This window comes from Cryptomeria japonica, chromosome 3 (genome assembly GCF_030272615.1).
Source record: "Cryptomeria japonica chromosome 3, Sugi_1.0, whole genome shotgun sequence".
NCBI lineage: Eukaryota > Viridiplantae > Streptophyta > Pinopsida > Cupressales > Cupressaceae > Cryptomeria > Cryptomeria japonica.
Window position 1 is genome coordinate 230,875,159 of NC_081407.1, and position 19,152 is coordinate 230,894,310.

Sequence of the window (19,152 nt, forward strand, 5' to 3'; positions counted from 1 at the left end):
ATCCAAAGATGCTACTATTGTTTTGATAGCTAGTGGAAAATTCTCACATTTCTTTACAATCTTAAGACCCACCTCTTCCAAGTGTATTTTATTTTCCTTAAAATTAAGAAATGCCTAAGACACAAAACAATCTCCAACTATCTTCATCTAACAAATTTTCATCTCATAAATTTGAGCACTTGAGACTATGATAGCCAAATTACTTGTTTTACCCTCACCTTTATTCTTCTTTACTTTTCTTCTTTCAATCTTTTCTCTTATTTCATCCACTTGCTACTGCAACTTTATCATTCTGACTTTTATTCCTTCTTGCTCTCTCTCTTCTAACTTTTCAAAATCTTTCTTTGATTTCCTCAAGTCTTGAAATTACTAGAATCCATCCAATAAAAAGAATGCCTTTTCTTCTTTCACTTTTCCACTTTCAACTTCTCAAAAATCATCTTATCAATACCTTCGGGTTTTGGTGTAAATTGCCTCATTTTGATGATTCTTTTACACTCTCAAGCACCTTTGTTCACAAACTCTCTATGTTGCATCTCTTGCAAGTTGCACATACACATGCAATAAAACTCACACACTCCACCCTAAGGCCTTGGTGCAAACTACCTCGAATTTGACCATCAGTGCAAGAGAATGGAAACTCTTAATCACAACCTCACAACATACAATGCAACTCATAAAATGCTTGAAATAAAACAAAAATTTGCAAGAAATGGCTAACTTCTCATTCAAAAACTCTCGAATTGATATAGTAACAAACCATTACTAAAATTAAATTGATTTGTAGCAACATATGCTGATGAAAACATCTACAAATTTGATATTAGAATGATACAATATAGCAAACATAAATGAGCAAGAAATACCACAAAATATTTCCTTGAAATTGGTCTTCTTCACAAACTTGGTCTTCAATGAATTCTATATTAATACAAAAGTAATTAATTAGAAAGAAATAGTTAGAATTTGTAAGTCTTAACAAATAATGTGTCCCCCACCAATTTGTAAGATAAATATATATGTGATATTATTGATCGAAATAGAAAAGCAAATAAACTTAATTTAGCAAATCAAAATTGACGTGAACAATACCAATACGATATATGCATGTCATACACAAAAAATGAGGAGATCTGTACAATGTAAGACTTTCCAGATCTCTCATTGCCCTCGTTTGCTCTGGAAATTGGGGAAATTGCCCTGTCATATTCAATGAGATTCTGAGATGACGCATTTTGGTCAACTGCACAAGTATCCCTTCTTCCATCCTCCTCAACTCCATCTCATGATTAATGTTTAACCATAGTTCCTGAAGCTGAGTCATATTGGCCAAATCCTCTAACGTCATGAACTCGTCTACTTTATTGGACAGGTCCAACCATCTTGATCTCAGCGTTCTCAAAGAGGCCAACTTTGATATTCCCGTCGGCATGCGAATAATACACTCGCATTCTAAAAGCTGAAGACACGTAAGCTCACTTATCCCAATGACTTGCAGTCCCAATGGATAGCAAGAAACATGAGACTCTTCAGATGTCTCAAACACTCCGGTACCTCCTTTATCTTTGTACGCCTTAAATTCAAGACCTTAAGCAGTATCATTTTTCCAATGGACGAAGGCAATGTAGAAATGCTTGTGAAGCTCAAATCCAAGATGCGAAGTCCTCTCATAGCGGTGAACAAGTTTGCTGGAATGCTTGTAATCTCCATATTCTTAGTTAGTGACAATGTACGGAGATAAACAGGACAGCTGTGTGAGATGGAGGAGATGGCATTATCTTTCATATCTTTCTTGGCTAGTAAAATCCGACACCAGCCAGAGACACCACTTGTATGCGTAGAGACTTCCTCAACAGAAAAAATACATTTATTTTCTCTGGATATGTGTATGGACAAATCATGCGATAAATCATGAATGTTACAATATTTGATTAACCTTGGTTCATCATTAAGATTATATTCTTTATTTTCCCATAGTTGAAGCAGACAGAGCTGTGCAAGTTGATCCAACCAATCCCAGGCCATATCCCACTGCTGCTCTCCTGCTGGAATGAAACCCTCACCTATCCATAGGTTTACCAGATATTCACAGTTTATGTTTTCATCCTCAGCGAAGACAGAAAAATAAGCAAAACATGCTTTAAGATGTGCTGGCAAAGAATCATAACTCAATTTTAATATATCCATGACAGGGGCATGCTCATCAATGAGAATAACTGCCTTTTCTAGCTGACGGCAGTTAGTCTCCCATTTTCTAAGATCTGTGTTGCTGGCCAGAGATGCTGCTATCTATATATATATATATATATATATATATATTTATCCCAAAACAAAGTTTTTAAGGGCCATAAAAATTTAAAACCTAAATTATAGAAAATATTGTTCACATATTTTTATTGTTTAAATACTTCTACGATGCAAAATATTAACATAAAAATAATTCTACCATAGTATTTATCTTGTATTTTTTATAATTTATTTCGTATTCATAATCCAACAACTTCGTGACCCACTTTTGTTGCTCTTCAAAACATATTAGTAGGTCCAAAATGCAATTAACAACTACAATTACCATTTTTAAGGTGGAAGTGACTTTTTATAAGGTATGAATGTTTTTTGTTGACTTATTCAATATTTTTTTTAATGCCAATTTTTCATGGTATAAATATTTATGCATCCACAAAAATATTTATGTATCCACCTTAACTCCATGTTTAGAAATAATGTCCTCTAGATATTCAATCTATGTCTAGCCAAAAGAGCATTTAAAGCATTAAGAAAATATAGGTTGCTAATAAGAAGAATTTGAAGGGTTCAATCCTAGTGTAATAGGCTCTTTACCGATGTCTGACAATAAATAAGAATATTATCAAAGTATATTAAGGTGAAATAATGTAGTAGTTGGCACAACATCTTATTTTCACACTTTGATAGGTAGATGATGTATTGGTGAGGTCAACTAGAATTAAATAAAAGGCTCATAATGACTATCATCATCAATGTAGAAGATTGTTCTTATAATGTCCTCTTATTTGATGTACATTTTTAAAATATTAACCTAATGGCTAAAACAAACATGAATAAGTAGGCACCATGGAGTTCGTCTAAGAGCTTATTGATAAGTAGAATGGGAAATTTCTATTTTATGATAATTTTTTTCTATTGAAAATTAGTGTAAAGTAACTAGTACCCATCTTTATTACACATTGATAGAATTAAGGAGTAAAGACTAATACTTGGCCTAATAACCCCTATGCATAAAAATTCTTAGATTAAATTCTTGACCTCATTAATTTAACAATAATGGGTACATATAAGGCTATATATTTGGAGGTATGAATCTAGACAATAGCTAGATGGCATTATTTTTAATGCAAATTGGTGGTAAAAATGATCCTATATTAGTTTGTACTAGTTATGGGATGGGATAAAAATATGAATCCATGCTACCAATAAATATTAAACACATTCAAATTGACATATACCCTTTAATGAAGGAATTGAATCATTAAAGGTGACATCTTAATGACCTTTAATTGAAGGTCCTTTTCTATTTTTAAGTGTATCCTCTTTAAAATTCCTTTTTTAAGGAGACCTTTGAATTCAAGGAATAGCTTGGAATCAAAGGTACCCTTATTTAGTGATAATTTTCATGGATACACAGAATTTTTAAATAAAATTTTGTTCGAAATAAAGAGTGGACCATCCAAAACATGATATTTTTCAAAATTATAGCTCTTTGAGTAAACTTTTCAAAATGACTATTTTTATTATATTTATTAATTATTATATTTTTCTATTTTCTAGTGAACCAATATTGTAACCAAGCATAAAGGTCTTTATTCAATGTACATAGATTTCTAAAGAACCAAAAAAAAATTAAAAATGTGTTTGCATTTCATATTGATGTCATTACAACAAAGATAAAATTAGATGTATACAAATTTTTTATGGATTATGGAATAAGGTTACTATAACAATATCCTTAATTTAAATTAAACATTAATAATAAATAAATTATGCAATAACAAATATGTATTTAATAGATACCAATCGCCATGTTCTATGTTTAGGAAATTAAATAAATTTATAATATTTATAAAAAAAATATGGGATAAATATCACTCATTGAAAATACTACAAAGAATAATAATAACATAGGTTTTTAATAAATATTTGTTAGATAAGATAAAAATTCATTTTTATTATAAATAGTCAATAGTACACATAATCTTTAAATTCTTAATGATTTACTTCTTATAAGCTATAGAAAGTCAATTTTTGGTTTTTCCTTTTTAATTTCGATGTCCCATTTAAACCAAAAAGTGGCACACATATTATATGATCACATATAAGGTGGTTGGTTCCAGAAAGACCACTAAATGGTTATTTAAAATATCTTGGATATCTATGGGTAGCTTTAAGACATGAGAGTGATTAAGCTAAATATTAGAAAGTTACACTATAACCCAATGAGATATTTTAGTAAAATTTTCAAGCAATGAGTCTTAATAAGGCCAACAAATTTAAAGGGTAGTTCTTGTCGAATTTGAGAGTGTCGTCCCACATGACAATGTGAACATGTCAATGATTTCCCAAATTTTAAGATGAGATTCCTACTTTGAAAATCACTACTTAAAAGTTATAATAGAGGTAGAAAAAAATTATGATTGTTTGCCTAGTCTTGGGTTAATCAAATTACAAGTGCTACTTAAATTAATTTGAACTATAGAGAGTATATAGTGATGGTCTCATTTGATTTAATTTTTTCTTTTTGCATTTTAAGATGAATTTCATTTTATTTTCCTATTCAAGGGCTACATAAGCTAGGGACTATTATGTCTAGTTGAAAAGTGGCTTTATTCATAATTTTGTAAATGAATGTTGACAAATGAAGTCAAGGCATTCTTTGTTGTACATGATGAAGAAGGTAGTCACTTTGGAGGTGTTCACTTAAAAATGACTAGGAATTGCATACTTGATGTATATATACAAGAGGAATTTATCAAGATCCAGAAAGTAAAACATTTAAAGTACAAGCCTTTATTTGTATTATATGTATAAAGTTTTACACCTTAATGTACTAAATTTTGATAATTAAAATGAATAAAGTAAATAAATAAAAATAGGATTTCATTTGTGTTCTAAATATAGTTGTAAACACCTAAAATTGTCATGTCTTAATTAAATAAGTGTTTTTATTTATTTAATTATGTTATCCTAAGCCTTCTATTAATTAAATAGATATTTATTTATTTATTTAATTCATTTATCCTCTTCTAGCCTTCCCTATTTTAAATAAATATTTTTATTTATTTAAATTGTCCTTTCCCTAAATTAAATAAATATTTTATTTATTTAATTGATCCCACTTACTCTATTAATTAAATATATCTTTATTTATTTAATTAATTCATTATCTTTTTCCCTCCATGACAGTTGTCATTTATCTTTTCATTTATCCTAACTACCCCTCATCATTTTTATTATTTTCTCCACCTACTCTTTAATCCTACTCGACCAATTATCCTTTCACCTCTTAATTTTATCCCTCCATTTTCTAAGGTGTTCTCTATATAAGGGGATTCCTTAATCCTTATCAATCCTAACTAATCTAACTAATCCAATAATCTTCATGTGATCAAGCAATCAAGCATATACACAACCACAATCCTTTCTTTGTTGAGCTCTTATGCACACATAAAACCTAAGAGCAACCATAATAAATAAGATCAATAGAGATAGGAGACAATGGAGATCAAACCCTACCAAGCATGTGAATGGTATAATCTTTCTATTTTGATGTTTTGCATGTTTTAGGTTATTAATTGATGTATGGTGGATCTTTTATTATAGAACTAGGGTTTTATGTGGGTGGATCTTTTATGGTTTTACTATAATTTCTCATTCCATTTTCACGGTATACAATAGTTAGTCATATTATTCTATTCATCCAATTTCTAGCATGAATAAAATCATAATTCTATTATAATAACAAGGAGGTTAGAACATTCTTAAGGGAATGAGATGGATCCTTTGTAATGGGAGGAAAATTTATTTCTGGTATGATTGGTGGGCTGGTGATGGTCCTCTACCTGAATATCATTGGGCTTCTCAGTTTAAAGACATGTGCGTGGAGCAGTTTGGTTGTTAGGTTGTCGATTACATCAGAGAGGGAGAGTGGATTAACCTAATCAGTATGAATCCCCTGTTGAAACTAATCCAGATGAAGCTAGCTAACATTCATATTCCTTCTTTTTTTGTTGATGATACTTTGGTGTGGAATGGATCTACCTCTAGAGTTTTTTCTATCTCCCAAGCCTTTAATCTTTTGATGAGATCCTTCACTCCCACACCTTTCTGGTCTTGTATCTGAAACAAGTTGTTGGTGCCTAAAATTAATATCTTCTTTTGGCTTTTCATGCAGAATAAGATTCTTTCCATTGATAACTTATGCAAGAGACGTATGTCTATTCCTAATAGATGCTTCTTGTGTAAGGAGAATGCTAAAGATGTTACACATTTGCTACTCCATTGTTCCTTTTCAACAAATATTTGGGCCCATTTTTTGACCTTTGGGAGTCATGTGGTGTTTCCCCCTGAGTCTTTTGGATTGTCGATCCCATTGGAGATCTCCCTCAGATAACCCCTCACTTAAAGTTTTATGGAGCTTCATGCTACCCCATGTGGCTTGGGGCATTTGGAAAGAAAGAAACAATTGTATCTTTAGGGACAAAGAGAGTTCTATTTTTTATGTTGCTCATAGTATCCAGAATGCTATTAAGGAGAATTTTGCTTCTTGTTGTCTGTCTCGTAGGCTTGACCCTACTATTCCTACCTTGGACCAAGATTGGGAAATTATTAACAGATGGCAGATCAGCTGGGATATATCCAAGCCTACTGTTAAGATAAAACAAACAAGAGTTAATGTTGTTTGGGTTGCTCCTTCAAGGGGGTCGATCAAAACAAATGTTTATGGGGTGACTAAAGGTAATCTTGGGCCGACTGGTTGTGGGGGAGTTGCATGTGATCATAATGGTAGGCTTGTCTCAGTAGTGGCACTCCCATTGGGTACCCAGACAAACCATTTTGTTGAGGCAAATGCTGCCTACATTGGGTTACAAATGGCTATCTGAGAGAGTTTTAAAAAAGTCTATCTTGAGAGTGATTCGCTAAACATCATTAGATGTCTGAGTAGATAGATGGATCCCAGCTGGACTATCAATCATTTAATTTAAGAATGTCATATCATGATGACTAAATTTGATGAATTTAAAATCTCCCATGTGTATTGGGAAGGTAGTATGTCGGCTAACTATGTGGTGAACCTAAGCGGGGCATATGCGAATACAAGGTGGTGGATGACAAAGGAAAATTTCCCCATTCACTTGTGTGAATTGACAAGAAAGGACGTTGATAATCTTTCCCAATTATCACATTTTAATGATGACAGCCTGCCAAGTATTTAAGGACTTTTGTGGGATTTACAGTCAAAATTGAATACTAAGGTTTCTAGAGTTTTCTTTACCGTCTGGTTTTTTACCTCCTAGTTTGAGTTTGGTGGCCATATCCAAATTTGCAAAGGATCATTTTCATGAGGGGGGGTAAGTATAGGATGGAAACTACTTCCTATGATAAATGGGAAAAGAAGAGGGAATTATGGATGAAGATTATAGATGGTGGTCTTGTGCCCTATCTCAAGAAACTTCACGGTCAAGACCCAAAAATGACAAACGATTTTGTTAATGGTTGGAACAAAGACATCCTTACATCTTTTGGGGATGAATTCATAATTGACAAGGCCTTCATTACTGAGATCACAAGTTTGCAGATGGTTGGCAAGAAGTTCTACAGGGAGAGAAAAGAAACAGAGGAAGCCCTCTCAATCTTTTTCGACTAGCAAAGTGAAAGGGGCAGAGTGCAAAAAATGGTGAATGTAGGCTATAATAGGAAAGACTTGTTGTCACTTTGGGTGGACATGGCTGAAGTCATTATGAGTTACATAACCCTAGATGATCACTTTGCTAGTGTATTTTCTTATCACTTTATGATCTTTGAACCACTTTAGGCATGAGATAAGAATATCATTGCCCTTTTATTTGCTTTCATCACTGGAGCATAGTTTAGAAAATCATGCCAAGAATAGTGACAACCTTGCTCTGCACGAGGGTTTAATAATGATTATTATGGAATATGCTAAAGTCCATAGGGTTAAACCCTCCCCTGTAGTGAAAACCCCCAAATCATCAATATATATTTGTAAAATCTCAAGATTAGATAATAAGAAAACGCTCTTCATCTCGTAAGCTTGTTTCACAATGGACCATAACTTATGATCTATGCCTATTTTATACAAATAAGGAAACTTAATATTTATTATTCCTACTAAAGTTGAACAATTAATTAATTTAGACTTTGGCTAAATTATTGAAAAAGTTACTATTGCTCGTATGTAAAACAATTTCAAGCCTCCTCTTCAAAGGTGAAAATTTTAGGGGGAATTAATTTCTAAGATAACATACATTTAACCCAAATTAATCATTTAATTTACCTAATTGATATCCCTCAAAGGAATGACTGTGTAAATAAGAATTTGAGCTCACATTATAATATTGTTGGCCTCTTCAAGGACAACTTCCAATGAATATGTAGTTGATGCATTTATGAACTCTATCAAAATACAAAACTGACTAGTTATAAAAAAATAAAAAAAATTGTGGATTCTCATAAAGAATTACCCCTTAGAAATTTTTATAATGCTGTAAAGATAAATATATTCATAATATTATAAAGAAAACAAATATTACTTTGATAAATCAAAGAACATAAGAACAATGACAATATGATTAGTTATGCATAACAAAGGATAAGTCTATAAAAACAAGTGATCCAAAGTTGTGGAATCAACCTAAGACATATATGAATGTCATACACAAAAATTGAGGTGATATACAAATAGAGAGTAAGTATTCCAAAAAAAAAGATATAACCATTCTAAAGTAGTCATCAAAGTTATTCATCAAGAATTATTAAGACAAATACCCTTACTATTTACATCTAATTTCTTAAAATAATATTAATTTACATTGTCCATAAAAACTATCAATATTTAATCTAAATTAAGCTATACCTGTACAATATTAATTTTTTTTAAAAGGGTAAATACTTTTGACCTAGAACTATGAATTGGTGAGGTCACAGGGGGACCACATCCCCAATATAAAAAAACAAGTAAAACATTCTAGTAGGGTTTAAACCTTGATGGAAAGAACAACACCACCACAAATTAACCATCATACTATGTCAATACTCAAAATACACGAACATTAAATTAACTAAATAAAATATAGGAAAAAATATTTTCTCTTACAAAACTACAAATAATGTGACATTTTCAAATAATTTTACATTCCATATAAAATTAAAATATCATTTTAAAGTTTAATAAAGACTTTAAGTCTGAAGAAGAAAAAATAGTTCCATAAATTGATAAATTTTCTTCCATCTTTTCAATCGATCTATCAAATTAAAGGTCTCACTACAATTATAAATAAAATTAAAATAGAAAGAAAATTTTTAATGAGACAATAGCATCCACTTTCACTAAAGTGCAAATCAATTTTAGATTAAACTTTTTAAAAAAAAAAATTTCACAAATATACAACTTAATTAACATTTAAAAATAATTTTATAAAAAATATTATTTAAAAATTAGATGATTTTTACAATCTTTAAATTTAGAAAAAATATTTTATATCTCAAAATATTCTATAAAACTAATATAAATAAGAGACATTTTCAAAAATCATCTAAATAATGTAATCTAAACAGAAAAAAAAATTACTTACAAATAATTTCATCAAATTTCCACAATCCATAAATTTAACAAGTATTTGCTTCTGAATTTGATTGTGTATCTTTTTTTGCATCAACATTTCATCAAACAGAAAGCAAATACTTGTTATACTTACAAATAGTGTATGGCCTTAGTTAAATTTATACCTTTCCATGGTTACTGTTGCTGTTAGTCTGCAATGTTCTTGAATTATTACAATAATAAAAATAAATTTAAAAACAAAATCTATTCTTATTCCGATTTTGATTCTGATTCTGAGTCTGATTCTGATTCTGATTCTGACACAGATTCAGATTCAAATTCATTTTCAGATTCATTTGCAGATTCAGAGTCATACTCATATTCAGATTCAAATTCAGATGCTGTAATAGTTACGCTGGAATTATTGGCTTCGATTTTATTCCAATATTCTCCGCCTTTCTTTAATGCCTCTCTTACTTCATATGTCCCTGAATCAGTGTAATCGAACACCTTCAATCTTTTCAACCGCTCCTCAAGACATGCCATTGCCCCCTCCTCCAATTTTGGGAACTCTTCTAATTTTAAAAACAGTTGAATTGTGAAGAAGCGGAGATGTAGGAAACCTCCCGACTTTCCAAACGCCTTTGGCAATTCTCTGCAACAATCATCCCCACGCAACACCAACCTCACTAGATTGGGCATTCTTTGCAACTCCGGATAATAAATACAGGGACAATAACTTAATTCCAATTCCCTCAGATTTGCCAAATCACATATCCAACCTGGCACTACGAGCTGTATAATTCAAGACTTTCCAGATCTCTCATTGCTCTCATTTTCTCTGAAAACTGCGCACTCGCATACTTCCGATATTTAGACGACGCATCTTGATGAGCTGCGCAAGAATCCCTTCTCCCATCCTCTCCAACTCCATCTCATGCTTTAGTAGTAAATGTAATTCCTGAAGCTGAGTCATCTTGGCCAAATCCTCCAACCTCATGAATTCGTCCTCTTCTATGGAGAGCTTCAAGCATCCTACTCGGAGTGTTCTCAAAGAAACCATATCTGATATTCCCTTCGGCATGCGAGAAACATCCCTGCATTCTAAATGCTGAAGATTTTTAAGTTCACTTATCCATACTGGTATATCAAAAAAATAACTGGGCATTGCTAGAAACAAGAGACTTTTCAGATATCTCACACTCCGGTACCTCCCTTATCTCTGTACCCCTTAAATTCAGGACCTTCAGAAGTACCATCTTTCCAACAGACGCAAGCAATGTTAAGATCCGTGTGTAGCTCAAATCCAGAACGCGCAGTCCTCTCATTGCGGTAAACAAATATTCTGGAATGGTTTCGATCTCCCAATTCTGAGACATTGAGAGCGTGCGGAGATAAGCAGGACGGCTGTGTGAGAGGGCATTATCATTTATATCTTTCTTGGCTAGTAAAATCCGACACCAGCCAGAGGCACCACTTGTATGTGTAGAGGCTTCTTCATATGGCCAAATCATGCAACAGATCATGAACTTTGCAATATTTGTTTAACCATTCATAAGAATCATCAGCAGCACCTTTTCGATCTTCGCATAGTTGAAGCAGACACAGCTGGGCAAGTTGATCTAACCAATCCCATGCAGTATCCCACTGCTCGTCTCCTGCTCCTGTTGGGACGAATCCCTCTGCTATCCATAGATATACTAGATATTCAGGGTCTATCTCCTCATCCTCAGGGAAGAAAGAAAGATAAGCAAAACAGGGTTTAAGATGTGGTGGCAAGGAATCGTAACTCAATTTTAATATATCCATGACAGGATCATGGTCCCCAATGGGAATAACTGCCCTTTCAAGCTGACGGCGCTTGGACTCCCATTTTCTAAGATCTGTGGTGCTGGCTAGAGATGCTGCTGTCGTTTTGATAGCCAGAGGCAAATTTCCACATTGCTTTACAATCTTACGACCCACCTCTTCCAAGTGCGATGGCACTCTGTTTTCTCCATGACCCAGAAATGCGTAGACGCAGAACAGCTTCCAACTGTCTTCATCCGACAAATTTTCCATCTCATAAATATGAGCTTTTGAATTTCGAGCAACCTCCTTATTTCTTGTGGTCACCACCACTTTACAATCTTTATCAGCTGGAAGACCAAGTTTATCTAAGAGATTATCTTCTGTTGACAACGTCCACAGATCATCCAGCACAATAAGGGATTTCTTCCCTTGGAGACGGTCATGAATTAATTCAGCCGCTGTCTCTTCAGATATTTCAACATCCAGAATTTCCTTTTTTAAACCTTTGCGGAAGGCTATATCATGTTGCAAATTCTTGACTGCATATGATTTGGAAATAGAGAGCCAAATAGAATTGTCAAACCTGGATTTTAAGGCTTTGTAGACATTTTGGAGAAGAAACGTCTTTCCCGAGCCACCCATACCAACGACTGCTATAACTGGAACCTGTGGATCTTGTAGCAACCTGAGCATGTCTTCAACTTTGGAATCTATCCCCACTGGATGTGAATCTCTGGGCAGAAGGCTAGATTTCTTGTACACCTCTGCTGACCTACTCGTTGACGCTTCTGCGTCTGCTTTAAGAACAATCTGATGTTTTGCAACTTCCGCATAACTTGGGAAGCCCTTCTTTCCAACCCTTTGTTGCACAGCCAAGGCAACCTTTGTACGCAGCTCCTCGACATTACTGACAAAAGCGTTCAAAATCAATATGGAGGCGGTATTTAGAAAAAAAATTAAATGACTGAATCATAATGGATTCAAAGCAAACAATCGAAACAAAATAAACTGAGCCTTACTCATTAGATGTGCTGAATTCGTAGCCAGAGACCAGTGAAGAAGAGCGGAGAGCTTCTTTCCACTGTTGAAGCTTCTTCTTACTGAATCTCCCATTTTCTTCATGCTTAGCGAATGCATAAATTCCCTTGTGAGGGTAGCGAAGCTCGGAAGGGTTGACATCACAAAATACAGGAATGAACAGAGCCCTGGTTTTCAGCATGTGAACCAGCTCATTTAGATACCAAGGGGACTCCGCATATCTTGGGGAGAAGATGGCGATTTGCACAGAGGAAGAGTATATGGCATTTCGTATGGCAGGCTCAATTGAATCTCCCAATTGTAATTCTTGATCATCAAGAAATGTCCAAATCCCATTTCCTCGAGTGAATCGTAAAGTGCAAAAGCCACAGTATCTTTTGTGTCAGAGCCTCGGTGATTGATGAACGCATCATATAATTTTTTGGGTACAATGAGCGTTTCCCTTTCAAATTCACTGAAAGAACGTTTGTGAGAGAAGGATGTAGACGCCATGAAATCGAGTGCTAAAAATGAATGGAAAAATAACTGAGAGAGGAGTCTGGACTGGATTGGATAAAACTACAGAAAGTTTGAAAGTTCTAAAGCAGGAGTATGCGTGAGAAGCACGCTGCATTATTCTCTCTAACACGCTTTCCTTGTTATTTAACTTTTAACATGCTTTCGTCGAGTTTAAACTATAGGCAGTTTATTGTATTTATACTGATTAGATAACTTTTAAGTGTGAATTATAATTACGAATGTTTAATTTTGTGTGAGAGAGAACTGAAAATTGACAAGCACCATCGCAAAAAAGGCAAGCTAACTTTCTGTACAACTTCTCATATTTTCGAGTTTACTTTTCTTTACGCAGTTTCTCCGCCTTCATATAGTCGAAGAAAGGTATTGTGACAGACAACTGAGAATTGAGAGGCACCATCGTTAAGGACCCCACAAAATTTTCTGTACAACTTCTCATTTTCGAACTTTACGCTTCTTTACGCGGTTATTCCGCTGTCTTTGAATTTTACAAGAGAAAACAAGATTGTTTTGGTGTGCTCTATAAGGAGATTGAGGATAAAGACCCCTAAAGATAAGAAGATTATTAAAAAGTCATTGGAGGGAAGGGGAGATGGAGATTGTTTAAATATTCTCTACTTTTTTTTATCAAAACTGATTACAAGAAGTATATTTTTTTCATCAAAATTTGTTGCAATTCAGGATTGTCAGAAGAAGTATACAAATGCTCATAGAATGGATCACCATGTCTCAGTAGGAGGCTATGTGTTTTTTGAGAGTGCACCCATAAAAGAGTCTAATGTGTTATGGAAAGGATTCTAAGTTGGCGCCAAATTTTGTCAAACCTTTTGAGATCTTGGAGAGGATTGGTTTCGTTGCCTACCATCTTCTTTTGTTGCCAAGCCTATCTCGTATCCATAATGTGTTTCATGTTTTTGTGTTTAAGCAGTATATCCCCGATGTGACCCATGTTCTAGATTAGAATGCTTTCTAGGTTGAGGACGAATACCTTTCTTTGGAGTCTATGTGCATTCTACAACATCGAAGACTAAACCTTAGGGGTTGTGATATCGAGAAGGTAAGGGTCAAATGGAAACCAAATGTTGAGGTTTCAACAACATGGAAGGATGCTTCAAGGATGTGAGAGTTGTGCCTCTATCTATTTGTAGGCTTCTGAGAGTAAGCCTAATTCTGGGGGGGGTATGTAACAACTTCCATGACTTCTTTCTCCTTTTTTGTCTGTTGGACTTATGATTGACTCTATATGTGTGTCATATCCTATTAGGTGTATGTATGGACATACTTATTTGATCTATGATGCTGGACTATTCATGATGACTCTATATTTTAGGACTTGAAGATGATATTGATGATATTAGGGTTTATTGCTTATGATTTCTTAATATCTCTGACATGAAAATGATGTATTGTGATTATGATGGATCACGATGTACTAACATGTGTTACAAGTGATCTTATTGGAGAATTGATTATGGTTTCTAACATTTTTATGTATATATCATGTTAGGTGTATTTGTATATGTATATTTATGTTGTACAAGTGTTTTGTGTTTTGGCTTATGTAGATACAAGGCATCGACTCCACTTGGCTTCATAGGTTTAAGTGTGCCTATATAACCCTCTATGGTGGTTTACATGGTGATAAAATTAAACCCCATTTGAGCTAACCCTAGCCATCATCCTGAAATAGGGAGATTATCTTGGTCTTTAGTATACCTTCTTGGGTTGTCATGAAGGCAACATCTGAAGTTAGTGGTTGATGGTTGTGTGATTTTGGGTGGATTTGTCATGGTTATTATTATTGTTATTTATGACATATTTTATTAGTGGTATTTTATGTTATTAATATTATTTGGCGTCCACCTTTATCTTATAATATTTTCACCCTTAATGATATGATTGCATCTATGATTATTATTTATTTATTTGTGTTTATTATATAAGTGGGGAGCACTATAGTAATGTACATGTCTATTTATGTTCAAATGGTGTGATAAGTGAATAAATAAATATTAGTATATTTGGGAGTTAATTATATTCTAGAGGATTTAATTAACAAATTATTTATCAAAAAATCTATCTTTTGTTATATTTTGGTTATTTGGTTGGTTTTCTTCCTGTACATGTTTTGGGAAGCAATTTTGATTGTTTGGATTGGAAATTTTAGGAGGGATTCTTCCAACAACTTCTAGATCGGATTTGTAGAGATTTTTGGTAGGGAATGCTTGGAAACTATTGGGGCTTGGATTTTGAGAGGGATTTCTTGGAGTTGAATTACTTTGTTGTTGTTCTAATAGGTTTTGGCTGGAGTATTTTAGTGTGCAGGCTTCTACATTTCCCTTGATCTTCAAATTTGAGGTAGGAACCTTCTTTTTCTCATATTTCCTTTGAATTTCATGCAATGGCATTGTGATGTTGTTGTTACCATTTGTATTAGTTCAGAAATTTAATTTCAATACTGGGTTGAATGGATAGTTTGGGTTGAAATGTGCTTAGAATTCAATACTGGGATGAAATGGATAGTTTGGGTTCAAATATGGTATTTTATTCTTGTTTTCTTTGTAATTATTTTGGGGATCTGATCAAATTGTGTTCCTAGAAGGTAATCAGGCACTTCTCAAATGGATTGTTCTCTAGTTCTATCTCTTATTTCATTAATTTTCCCTACTGAATGTCCAAAGTCAACCCATGCAACTATGTAGCAACAAGATGCAAGTGCACAGTTTATGGGCTAAAATTGCATAGTAAGTGACTACAACAACATAGAATCCAGCTGCAAGTGCATAGCTTTGGGTTGCAACTTTGCAACAACAGGCTACAATAGTTCAACATAAATTTTCTATTTGGCCTTATTTTTATTCCCGGGACATCGCAGAGGCTCAATTAGGTCTTGTACTCCATTTTGCTAGTGATTTTGGGTTTGACTGATCTGAATTAAGGTAATTTGGTGATCATATGCCCATTCCTATGTCTTGTGGTGGAAGAAATCAGTTAATTCTGCATTGATATATTGTTTTAGGACCAACCCCTAAATGTAAGGGTCTTGTGAAAGTCCTAATTTTGATTAAATGTTCAATCTTTCAAAAAATGATTCATGGATGTTGAATATGAGACGTATATGCTTTACAACTTTATGATTCCTTGAATTGAACCTTAGGGTATGGGTAACTAGATGCATTAAAGGGGAGTGTCTCTAAATGGGGGTCAAGGCCCTAAATAGGCTTCCAAAGTAACTCATTGGTGAGTTTCTTAATCAAGTGATAACATAATTAATAAAGTAGAGTAAAAGACATTAACAATATAATATGGTGCCCCACCCATAGCCTTGTGCGCTTGTACATACTAAGTATGGGAGTGGGAAAACCTAGCCATCTAATAGGTGTGGATCTAGCATAATCAAATCTCCTTGTCTTCATGAAAGGACTATTTTGTTCTACATGAGTTGTCTCTAATGTCCTATCTTGTACTCTTTACTTCTTGTACTCTAGTAGCCTATCTTGTGTGGTTGTGAGTAGAAGCTTCTGGTGGATTCTCATGATATTTCATACTTCTCCTTGTATGTTCTTTATATGTTTGTGTATACCTTATGTTCCCTTGGATGTTGATATTTTTCTTAAGGGTAGACCTTGTTTCTCTTCCTTGTTTGCTTATGTGTTTGGGGCCTTGTCTCTATCTCTTGAGAATGGTGGGGTGGACCTGAGGGTTTCACATGGTAAGGTGGTTGTTTCCAACTTCCATTGAGGATAGGTGGACTCATTTGTGTGCGTTTGGGAAAGATCTTGTCTTCTTCATTCTAGTACCTCTTCATTCAAGTTGCAAGTTCTTCAGTAATTTAATCAATATTTATGTTATGCAGATTATTGAGAAGCAATATAGTTGTATTGTTTTCTATTAGAGATCAAATAGGTTTTGAGGAGACCCGAAACCCATTACAACAGGTTTTGAAGGGAGCCTAAACCCTTTGGAACTAAATGAGAATCCAAAACCCACAAAGAGAACACTACAACATGATACATTACAAAGATAGACAACATCCAAACGTCAACTAAACATCTATAAAGGTAGAAAAGAACAAGACAAGACACCCACCAAGCCTAAACACTCAGACAAGAGATGTCAACAACAACAAAAGGGTTTTGCAAGGCTCCCTTAACCTAAAACAAGGGTTTTGACAATACTCCATAACCTATTCACAAAGGGTTTACCCATGAAACCCATGAACAACATGCACCAGATGACAAAAGCATCCAAAGAGCGAGATGCTTCAAAGAATAGGCTAGATACAAGAACCAAGGGTTTAGGCAAGGCACCCTTAACCTTCCAAATGAGTTTTGACATGGCTCCCAAAACCACCAAGCTGAAACCAATAACAAAACTTAGACTGAAAGTCATCTCTCCTCCAACAAAACCCCTCTCCACCTCAATAGAAAAGGGACCCACCTCAATAGGAGAAGAAGAGAAACAAGCCAACCATAAGAAGAGCATAATGCAAATTAGTCCTACAACCAAGCAGCGAGAGACAAAAGTTGGCCACAAAGAGAAACAAAAACCCTCTCACTAGGATAAAGACCAACTCCATAGGTATTGCCACCACCTCAATAGGAACTATGAAAGAGGAAGAAGACAATAAATACATGAAACACTCTCCATGGCCATTAGAGAAGACTCCACCTCAATAAGAGCCACATGGGAAAAAACCAAACCAAGATTAAAAAAAAAAAGCCCACATGAGAAGAAAAAACATCAACCATCAGGCTACAACAGGGGCTAACTTAACTCAAGAGGATGAATCTCTAACCAAAATCAAGCCATGGTCAGCCTAGGCCCTTGAAAACATTCAGCAACTACTTGACCAACTAGAAGAACAAAGCCCACAAAATCCCAAACATTGAAACATCTGCACAAAAGAAGAGCCAAGAAAAATAGAAGAGCGGAGTAAAGAAAACTCCAAACAAAGGCAAAGACCATGAAACCCACAATATGATTCCATAAATTGAAGAAAATCAACGCAAGGAAAGAAAGCAGCTCCAAGTCAAAACCCCAAATGAATGGGGCAGCAAACATCACCAAATGATCCCACACAAGAAGAGCACACGCAAAGAGAAATAGGGGCAGGGTAGAGACATCCAAAGAGGAGGGCAAGTAGACACCAAACAACATAGTAACCAAATAACCATTGTAAGACAAGATGACAGAAAAATGAGCTCCCAGAAACATAAATAACAAAGGCCCACCATCAAGGAAGACACCGAAATAGCTAAAAAAGGAAACAAAAACCCCAAGAAAGTAGGCCTAGAGAAGGGGAAGGAGCCTATGAGGAGTAGCCAAACCAAAACAACCACCTTCTAGCCCACCATCCCCATCCATAGTAGTTGTATCTATAGCCTCTACTTCATCTCCTCCATCGCCTCCACCCAAAACCCTACCAAAGTTGCCACCCTCCATCAGTTGGAATCTAACCCTAGAAAATCAGCCAATTTTTTGGATTTAAACAATTAAATACAGTCATAACAGTCTCTTGAAATTTCAGGAAAAAAGCCAAGGACCTGGTTGAAAGCACACCCGATCCTCCCAACTTTTTTGGAAATTTTCAGGGATCAAAATTCAACAAAATCAGCGAATTTTCTAAATTTAAGAAATTAAATACAATCATAACAGTCTCCCAAAATTTCGAGAAAAAACCACGGACTAGGTTGAAAGTGCATCCGGTCCTCCCAACTTTTTCAGAAATTTTTCAGGGATCAAAATTTGACAAAATCGACCAATTTTCTGGATTTAAGCAATTAAATACAATCATAACAGTCTCCTAAAATTTCGGGAAAAAAGACAGGGACCAAGTTGAAAGTGCACTCTGTCCTCCCAACTTTTTTGAAAATTTTCAGGGATGTAAGCTATGATGATTTGAGAGCTAATCCCCCAAAATTGATTGGTTTTACAATCTCTAGATAGGTGAAATTAAGGTTTGAATGTCGAAATTGGACCCTATTAGG

General features: G+C 34.4%; 2 protein-coding genes across 2 annotated transcripts; both read right to left on the reverse strand.

The window, feature by feature from the left end:
- Positions 1-1,057: 1,057 nt before the first annotated feature.
- LOC131874054 (putative disease resistance protein At4g10780) lies at positions 1,058-2,187 on the reverse strand. The gene is made up of 2 exons (XM_059217272.1): positions 1,555-2,187; positions 1,058-1,459 (listed from the first exon to the last, which is right to left on the reverse strand). Exons 1-2 carry the CDS (start codon positions 2,185-2,187, stop codon positions 1,058-1,060), a joined length of 1,035 nt encoding a protein of 344 aa, XP_059073255.1.
- Positions 2,188-11,314: 9,127 nt separating this feature from the next.
- Positions 11,315-13,562, reverse strand: LOC131874055 (disease resistance RPP13-like protein 4). The gene is made up of 3 exons (XM_059217273.1): positions 13,483-13,562; positions 12,628-12,813; positions 11,315-12,515 (listed from the first exon to the last, which is right to left on the reverse strand). The coding sequence occupies exons 1-3, from the start codon at positions 13,560-13,562 to the stop codon at positions 11,315-11,317; spliced, it is 1,467 nt and encodes a 488-aa protein (XP_059073256.1).
- Positions 13,563-19,152: the final 5,590 nt, after the last annotated feature.